Raw genomic sequence first — 9,962 nt, forward strand, 5'->3', positions numbered from 1 at the left:
GGGGCCACTGTGAGTAAGAATTCATTCCATAACAACTGGTTGGTAAACTGGAGGCCCCTTTTCTGTGATCAACTGTATTTTCATGCAAATAATGCACAGGGTCTGTTTTTTGCCCCCTCCAGTAGTTTTGTAAGTGCACTATGCTAAGTTTTTTATAGCAACATAAAAAAAAAAGGCAGTGTATTTACAAAAATTAACTTGCAGAGGGAGGACTCATTTGGCAAAGAAATGTAGAGCAGGTGCATTATTTTGTACAAAGATAGGGTCCAAGCTCCTTGAGGTCGTACTGCTCCTTTGGGCTACCTGCAGACGCCTGCTTAACCGCATTGAAAGCCGGTAGCGAAGCTGGCCTGCGTTGCTGTGGTCTGGATCTTTGTCTCCTGGAGTATTTTTCTATTCGTTTTTTTTTTGTGTGTGAGAATTGCGATTTTTGGGTATTTTTATTGTTTTCTCATATGAATGTATGAGGAACCTCAAGGATTCCTCTTAACATGGGGAAAATAATAAAGGAGAAATAAAGTAATGAAAATGAGAAAAATACTCCTTGCCTATTTAGCAGTCTTGAAAGGAGATGTAGTCGTTGCTGTTTTGGCAAGTAGAGCTTGTCATGAGAGTCTGAATGTCAGATCATAGGAATGTTGTTCACACTTAATTTTTTTTTTTCCCATTTCATTAGCATGAATTTTCATACATTGAGAGAAATATGGTCACGAAAGTCACTTTTTCTTGAGATTTCTGTAGACAGTTTGTGGAACACGATAGGCATTTATTTAATTCGAATAAAGGTAAAGTGAGCAATCAGATTTTAGAGGATTTTTTTAAAGGAAACTTAGCCTTTTATTAAATGGATTCGTTTTCTCCTGGCTTTTGATGAGACTCATCAACTGTATGGTGCATTCATCGTGTCCTAAATAATATCTCCTTGTTACGTGACATTTCCAGTAATTAAAAAATCATTCATTTACAAGAGAAAAATTCCAAGTGAAATGTTTGTGTGTAAGATTCACAGCGTTCATAACCATAAATCGAGTCCTTGTTCTCTTGCATTGGCCACACATATAATGCGGTTGATACTTTTAAGTGGTTGAGAGTTTTTCCAAAAAATGTTTCTAGAGAGAAGGTTTCAAATAATGTCAGATGTCTATCAGTCTTCTAGACAATTTTTCAGGTTGATCCATTATGAGTTAATTGTTGGTATGGTGTGAGGTAAGGGTCCAACTATCTTCTTACATATGTGGATATCAAGGTGTCCCAGAATTGAACCGTAGTCTTTTGTTGCAAAGAGTATTCTCTCCTCATTAAATGTTCTTGACACCCTTATCCAAAGTCAGTGGAGTATAGATAAATGGGTTTATTTCTGGACAGTAAGTTCTATTCCTTTGATCTTTTTCTCTGTCCTTAGCACAGTACCACATTATCTTGATTACTTTTAGTGAGCTTTGAAATAAGTATAAGTGTGAACCCTTCACATTTGTTCTTTCCCAAGGTTGTTTTAACTGTGTTCATTTCCTTGAGTTTACATATGAATTTTAGAATCAGCTTGTCAATTTCTACAAGGAAGTCAGTTGGGATTCTGATAGGGATTGTGTTCAATCTGTACATTATTTTGGAAAGTATTGCTTGCCATTTTAATAATATTAGGTCTTCGAACCATGAGCATTTATTTAGTTTCCATTTATTTAGATCTTTTTAAATTTTTTGAACCATATTTTGTAGTTTCTAGAGTATAAATATTGTACTTATTTTGTTAATTTTTTTTCCTATTTTACCCTTTTTATATTATTGTAAATGGAATTTTTTTAGTATTATTTCAGATTGTTTATTGTAACCGGGAGCTCTGGTAGCGTCGTGCCTAAGGCACTTGACTGCTAACCAGAAGGGGTGGTTCAAACCCACCAACCGCTCCTTGGAAGGAAGGTTGGGCACTCTAGTTCTGTAGTGATACTGCCTTGGAAATCCAAGAAGGGGTTGCTATGAGTTGGATCTAAATCACCACCAACAATTGCAACTATGTAGAAATTCAGCTGGTTTTGTGTGTTGATTATGTATCCTGCAACTTTTTTTTTTAAATTGTGATTTGGGTGAAGATTTACAGAGCAAATTCACTTTCCATGCAGCAGTTCACATATACTTTGTCTCATGTCATTGACCACAGTTTACCACAATGCAACAGCTCCCCTCCCACTTCCTCCCCATAGTTACCTCTTCCCAGTGTCCATCCCTCCGTACACTCCTACACCCTGAGCTGTCTCCCTGTGTATAAGCAGCCCTTCTTTCTCCCATGATTGTTCTCTCCAAGGAGTGTATTGACTTGAGGTAAATGTTCAACTCATATGCCTGTCTTTTGTTTGGTTGAAAACCACAGGTGTGGGTTCAATTCCAAACCTAAAGGGCAGCTCGGGGCCATAGTCTCAGTGGTTCCACCAGGCTCTATTGGATCAGCAAACCTGGTCCCCACCTTTTTTTTTTTTTCCCCTCCAAATGATTTTGAGTTTTGTTCCATATTGTTCTCCCTCTCCATCTCTATCAAGGAGATCTCATAGAACCCTTCCAAGTGGATGACAGTGGTAGCCAGGCACCATCTAGTTCTTCTGGTCTCATAGTTGTATATGTATCCTGCAACCCTGCTGAACTTGTCTATCACTTCTAATAGTTTTTTTCATAGTTTCTTTAGAATTTTCTAGATAGAAAATAGTATCGTCTATGAATAGAGATAGTTTTACTTCTTCCTTTCCTATCTGGATGCCTTTTATTTCATTTTCTTGCTTAAGTGTGGTTTTAAGCATTATACTAGATTTAAGCATTAAAGCTTAAATATACTTCTAAGGATAAAAGCTACAAACTTATTAAAATGTTATTTGCGATGTCAATTATCTAACCTTCTTGTATAGCTAGGTAGTTTTGACAATTTTGAGAAGTATATTTTAGTTTTAAGTTTTTTTTAGGTCCTCTGAGAATGAAAGACTTTGACCTAAACAAACTCGACTGCTTGAGAGTAACCTGTGTCTTTTTGGCTCTATTTCTTTCTCTATCACTTCATAGTGTTTTGTACATTGTTATGTTAATATTTATGTATTTTGATATACTGTGCTACTTCTCAGAAGGAAAGTCCGGTAATCTACTTGCGTTGTGATACCGCCTCGGAAACCTTAGCAGGGGTCGCTGTGTCTCCATGGCGGTGCGTTGCGTTGTTTGTTTGAGTTATTTAAATACAATGTTTGAATAAATGAATTGGTGGTTTTCAGTGACCAAAAAATTGGGTGTGAGGAAAGAAGAGGGAGAACCACACGACTGAGGCTGAGTTTAGTGTCAGTTGGGAGGTGATGCTTGAGCCCAGAAGAAGTCCGTGTGGTCTGAATTCCTTGCATTGCTTCTGAAATGATCTCTTTTGCCAGTGAAAGATTGTCTTCCTAGGGTATGTTAAGTTTTCTGTTTGTAGAAGAGGCTTTAATAAAGTCAACCCAAGTTTTAAGTCATCAAACAAGACATTTCTTTTTAGGCTTAAAGTGGGGCAACTTACTTTCTGAATAGCTGCGTTTTATGGGATGCGTCTTAGCTGCATGCCAGCCAATGGGACACTCTTGAATTGCTTTGAAAGCTGTGCCGGAGAGCAGTGCTGTCTCTCCAGCAGTTGTAGAGTTTAATGGTGGTCCACGTGTTCCTAAGACTTGTGTGCTTCCATAGGAGGAGAAAAGCCCCCTAGTTTCTCTGCCACATTTCCAGTTTAGGATTTAAATGGAGGTTGGTTCGTAGGTTCTGCTAAAAGAGTTCTTGATATGTATGTGACTTGGTGAAGTGAAAACTGTCTCAAACCACTTTCTTGAAGATTTATCGAGCAGTTTTGTTGATATTTCTTGCTTCACGCCTCTTCTCTGCCACAGACATAAAATTCGAGGCTAGGCAGCAGTGAAGGCCCAGGGCTCTGTGTGAGCATGTCAGAAGCATTTTAAGAAGAGCAAGATATTTAGAGGAAGAATTTGGAAAATCAGCCTTAAGGGATTTAACGCATTTTTCTTCTCCTAATTCAGTTCCGTGTTTGTCCGCCTAATGGAGAGAGGTCATTAGCGGATAAGATTGGCCAAACCAGCATAGACTTCGAAAAAGTAAATGGTTTTCTAAAATCCAAATCTAAAGGAAACAGTTGTTTAAATTTAGAAAACTGAATGAATTAATTTGGAGAAAGTGGATTTATAGTATAATTATACTCATTGAGTATATGTATAAATAATCTGTTGTTGTTGTTGTTGTTATGTGCTGCTGAGTCGGACCCGACTCATAGCGACCCCTCCTTGGGTTTCCAAGGCAGTATTAATAATCTAGTAATCTGTCAATCTGTGTTTGCACTTAAACATTTTTATTTTGGAGAAATTAAAATGATGAAATGACTTACTCATGGAAATTTGAAATACTTTTAGACTGGTCGAAGTTCTGTGTACGTATGTAAGAGGTCAGTGATGTAGCAGGGTAGCATGTAAGCGTTTTAGTTGTCCTTCTGCCGTTTTGCTAGTGTTACTTTCACCTTCCTGGCAGAGACACCTGGGCTAAGGTGGTTTGTCTTAACCGTGGTTTGGAGGGCAGGTCTGTATCAGTAAGTGTTGCTAAATTTGTTGCATTTTTAATCTCATAATTGAAAAGCCTCTGGCTAATTCCTTTTCTTTTACTGAATTCCTGTGTGGTAGAAAATAAAAGGTGTGTGTTTCTTGGAAAAAGGGGAAATAAAGTCTTACTGAAATATGAACCCCCCCTTTTTTTTTCTTTCTAACTGTATCAGGAACCAGAGCAGTGCTTATAAATCTTGGAATATTTTTGAAACATTTGGTGGGTGGACAACTTATCTTTTACAAGCAAATACTTCATTTTATATCAGTTACTTTGACTCGCATTCAGACTTTGATTTGACACAAAGATTAAAGACTATTATAGAAATGTTACTATCAAGTTTTATAAACATCTCAGCTTGGGTGGAAATCTGTTTTTAAAATTGGATTTTATTGTAATTTGATAAAATTGAAAGTCTTATTCCTCATTTGTAAGGTGACAGGCACTCATTTCTTTGTTTGCTCTATATCTGGAGAGGGACCTTGATAGTATTAAATATTTTAAGGTGTTTTTGAAAATAAGAAGGTTAAATGCTCTGAAAACAAAGTAATATTTCTCTCTTAGAATTTCCCTATATTTATGGTAAAAATATTCTTAAATTATATGAATACTATGAAGATAATTTAATATTTATGACTGTTATATATTTTTATTAATATGGATAGAAAAGAAATGTGGTAAAGTTTACAAAAATAAGTTATAGATTTATTTACAGAAAGTGAATCAAATAATTGGATACTTCAGGTGTCCCAAACCCTGACAAGTCTACTGTCATTGAGTTGCTTCTGACTCATAGTGACCCTTTAGAGGAGTTCTGGTGGCATAGTGGTTAAAGCATTTGGCTGCTAACCAGAAGGTTGGTAGTTTGAACCCATCAGCCATTCCAAGGCGGAAAGATGAGGCAATCTCCTTCTGGGGCAGTTCTACTCTGTCCTGAAGGGTTGCTATGAGTCAAGCCCGGATAGCTAATATTAAATTCCTGTCTGTAAGGCCGGCATAGCCTCCTCTGCAGGTCCGTGTGTGCAGCATCTGTATATTATGGATATGTATCTTTGCCCCTCTTGGGTGTCGTTGGGCAAGCCTAGGACATTCAGCAGGTATAATCAAGTCCTTTTGGTTTATAAATGACTTAAGTGTGACACTGATTGGAAAGCCTCACACAGGAGCTGGTGCTGTGTACATTGTCCTTTCTGGAGAAAAGGGCACCTTAGGGCACAATTAATCAAGATGTTTCTTGGAAAGTAAAAAAAAAAAAACAAACTTTTTTTTTTAATACCAATCGTTCCTTTTGTGACTTTGTATAACATCTCTAGTTACCTTAATGGATCAGTTAAAGTACGTTCTTTTTCTGGAGCTGCTGCTCTGTTTATTCCAGGAATGACATTTTAGTTGCAAATTTTCCTTCCAGAGAGAAGTACGGACCAGAGATACTAGTACGGACCAGAGATATTTGGTGAAGTAGTAGGCGGGCTTTTAATTATGTAATGAGATATTAGTGAGGAGTCTTGGTTCACGTGTAAGAGGCAGCCCTGTGGAGTGGAAGCTGGCCTTCCTGTTACTATTTTGCTGTTGTGATGGGGGGGTTGGGGGAGCAGCCTGGAAGGATGGGTGCTGCTGAAGCTTCCAGAACTACTTAGAGATGGGGCACAGGCTACCTCGTAGGCTTTCAGCCAACATTGACTATTTTGCTGGTTTTAATAGAGAATTGGGGAGTGGTCAAGAGGGTATGATTGGAAAGTTAATTCTTCCCTTTAGCTATCCATGGTTTGCTGTTGCATTCTGTAGTAATAGAAAGGGTAAAACAAGTATCTATTGGTCTGCCTTATTTACTACGCTTATGATAATCACTTAACAATAACAGGAGTTAAATGTTAACGCTTTGCCAAGTGTTTTCAATTATATTCACTAATCCTTGTCATGTTGGTCTCACTACAGGAAAATGGGCTGCAGAATTCATGATAAACCTTATACTACTTTCTGTTCTGGGGGTTGTCAGACTTGTGTGAAAAGGAAGCAAATCTTGAATTCCTTACTTTTTGTTGGATCACTTCAGTGTGTGTTTTGAGCATGCTAAAATTTTTATCATGCTGAAAATTTACTCAGAACCACAGAATGCAACAAAAAAGTGTGACATGTAAAATTTAGAAAGTAAGGTCTTATTACCATCCCCTAAACCTGGTGTCATGGCTAGTGGCCATAGGCTAGTGCTTAGGTGGAAAGAGCTAGGTCCATTGGGAAAGGTGCCTGAGCCTCCCTCAGTGCTAGGCGTCAACAGGCTCCAGAAATGAACCCGTCAGCCATCACACTTCTCAATAGCTATGGACCATTGTGCCTCTACTAAGTTCTTCTAATGGGACTATTTCAGATACTCCAGGATGGAGATCATATTATTTAATACCTTTCCTAAAGGTGCAAACACTCATACTTTTCTCTGTTCTTTCCCTTCCTGCAGATGAACATGATGACGTACAGAAGAAAACGTTTACCAAATGGATAAATGCTCGATTTTCAAAGGTAACCGTGGCCTTCAAAATCCCGAAAATAACTCGAAAGCCTCCTTGTGACTCAAGGAGTTTGGGGGGAAGTGCAGCAGATTGTCCCCATGGCCTGTGACCTAACAGAAATCTTGTGATGATGCACAGACACATTCTTCTTCCTCTGTTTTCTCCGAAATAAATGTGACTGTGGGTCCTGGTGTTACGAGCTCAGGGCTGCTCTTCTCCATACACTTCACCTGATGGTTTGCTGGTTTTGACTCCGTGAATCCTGGGTCTTAGGAAATGAATGCATCAGTTGGAAAATTTTCTTTGTGTTCACTTGGCTAAAGATGGTCATGATTTAATTTTGCTAGTTAAAACCAAATTCCCATCATTCAGGCAGCCTGTCTACCCTCTGCAAAAATATTTAGAGTGTTGCATTCTGTTGACGTGGCTGATAGTGCTCACCTACCTGTGGTTTCTTTTCATGTGTATCACCTCATTTTTTTTCCCCCCAAATATGTCCTTTCTCCGTGTGTCTAACCTTTTGGAACATAATCAACATTTTGATCAATAATTTTTTGCAATGGCAGAGGATGCTAAAGAGAGGAATTGGCAATGCTATTTTCAAATTTGTTATAATATGACTATCCCTTGCTTATTGAAGTTGGAATTTTGCCCACTGAGAATGGCTCAGGAAGGCACTTCTCAGGTAAATGGATTCTAAGACAATTGCTGTCTTGTTGATCCTGACTTATGGTGACCTCATGGGTGTCAATAGAAATGTGCTCCATACGATTTTCATTGGCTGGTTTTTTAGAAGTAGATCAGTAGGCCTTTTTTCCTGAGGTGCCTCTTGGTGACCTTGAACTTCCAACCTTTCGGTTAGCAGCCATATGTGTTAACTGTTTGTACCACCCAGGGACTTCCTGTAATGGATTAAAGGACTATACTGTAGCAAGATGAAAAATAGAGGTTTCTCAGAAAAACACCCTGGTGGTCTTTTAAATAGTACGAAAGCTCTTTTAATTAAGAGTCATTTTTCAAAATGTCCTATTTGAGGCCAGTGCAAAGGTCAGAAAAATAAACCTAGTATTTCTGTGAGGAAAAAAAATGAGGCTGTTTTATGATGACGTTGAGTAATAGCCCAGTTTAAAAATTCCTCTGATCCCAGTGTTTATAGTTGATTATTTGATCGCAGTGTTTTCTTAGTTTTTGCCAAGGGATATTTTATCTTGCTTCTCAGAGTGTGAGGAATGTGAAAACCAACTTTGACAGAAGGGCTATGAATATAGATGGTTCTTGTGTAATTGTTGGTATATATAAGGTTATTCCAAAGCAGATGAAGTCCTTTTTGATGATATTTCAATTTGTTCTGTTCTAGAGGCACAGATAACATCTGCATGTTGGACTTGAAATTATTCAAAACCTTCAGAGTATTCATCAGTATGTGACCATATTTTGGGCAACATAGTTTCAGCAAGTCTGGGTATGAGGTATTTTACCCCAAAGTGCTCGTGTGTAAGATTGTTCCAGTTATTCCTGGGGCTGCCTTAGGGATTTGCTAGGGAAACAGAACCAGTGCGATATCTGTATCTGCTGGTAGCACAGTGCCTAAGGCACTTGACTGCTAACCAGAAGGCTGGCGGTTCAAACCCACCAGCCACTCATTGGAAGGAAGGTTGGGCAATCTACTTCCGTAGTGATACCGCCTCCGAAACCCAAGGAGGGGTCACTGTGAGTCAGGTCTGACTCCACGGCACATAACAACAACAACATAATATACATATCTATATTTATCTATATATTTTAAGAATTTGGCTTATGAGATTGTGGGGATTGACTAGTCCAAAATTGATAGGTCATGTGGCAGGCTGGAGACTCCTGCCTGTTTGTGTCCCAAGATCTATAGGTCAGGCAACAGAAAGAATGAACAGAGTGAGCAAGCTATGCCAAAAGATCTGGAGGCAGAACACACCCTAAGGAAAGTCCCTTTTCAACTGATTGAGTGCATTATGTTACATTGTATTATGGCAGGTGATTGCATTATATTACGAAACAGCAATTAGACTAGTATTTGGCTAAACCACTGGGAACTGTAGCCTAGCAAAGTTGACATAGAAAATGAACCATCATAGTGGATGATGTGATCATTCTGTAGAGAGAACAAGTTAAGCATACTTAGTTTTAAGCCACTTAATTTAGTCATTGGGAACAATTGCTTTTGAACTGATACTGAAGATCAATTTGAAAGCATTCTATCTTGGTAGACCTAAGTTAGGGAACACTTGACACTGGGTGAATTACTTTTGTACCTTATGATGAGAATAGAGGGAAGTAGGTGGCATAAAAGGTTAGGGAGTGTGTAAGTGTAGAAGAGAGATGGTAACTGAGAAAGAATAACTGGAAGTGTTTAACTTTATCAGCATTGCCATGAATTTGGTTTGGACAAGACATCACCTTGATGTTTGATCCAGTGTTGCGGCTGCTGTGTCATCACTTCTCACTGAGGAGCCTCCTCTTTTTCACTGACCCTCCACTTTACCAAGCGTAGTGTCCTTCTCCAGGGACTGGCCCCTCCTGATCACGTGTCCAGAGTGTGTGAGATGAAGTCTCGCCATCCTCACTTCTAAGGAGCCTGGCGGTGCTTCCTCCAATGGTGCTGACGCAAACTCTGTACAGAGACTGAAAAGCAGTTGTTCAGCAGAACCAGAGGATACTGCAGGGTTTCAAAGGTATGCGTCAGGGTTGTAGCCTTTCACTGTACTTACTTACAGTGTATGCTGAGCAGATAATCCAAGAAGCTTGACTATAGGAAGAAGAAAGTGGTGTCAGGATTGGGGGAAGAGTAGTTAAGAACCTGTGATAGGCAGATGACACAACCTT

The 9,962-nt window shown here is 38.9% G+C and overlaps 1 protein-coding gene across 1 annotated transcript in view; it reads left to right on the forward strand.

The window, feature by feature from the left end:
- Nucleotides 1-9,962, forward strand: part of UTRN (utrophin) — a 731,009-nt gene that overhangs the window by 158,942 nt on the left and 562,105 nt on the right. Inside the window, 1 exon segment of the mRNA XM_042782042.1 lies at nt 7,052-7,113. Within this exon segment, the coding sequence (XP_042637976.1) occupies nt 7,052-7,113 (62 nt within the window).

This window comes from Orycteropus afer, unplaced genomic scaffold, assembly GCF_000298275.1.
Source record: "Orycteropus afer afer isolate SDZICR_OR568_19922 unplaced genomic scaffold, OryAfe1.0 scaffold00226, whole genome shotgun sequence".
Classification (NCBI taxonomy): domain Eukaryota; kingdom Metazoa; phylum Chordata; class Mammalia; order Tubulidentata; family Orycteropodidae; genus Orycteropus; species Orycteropus afer.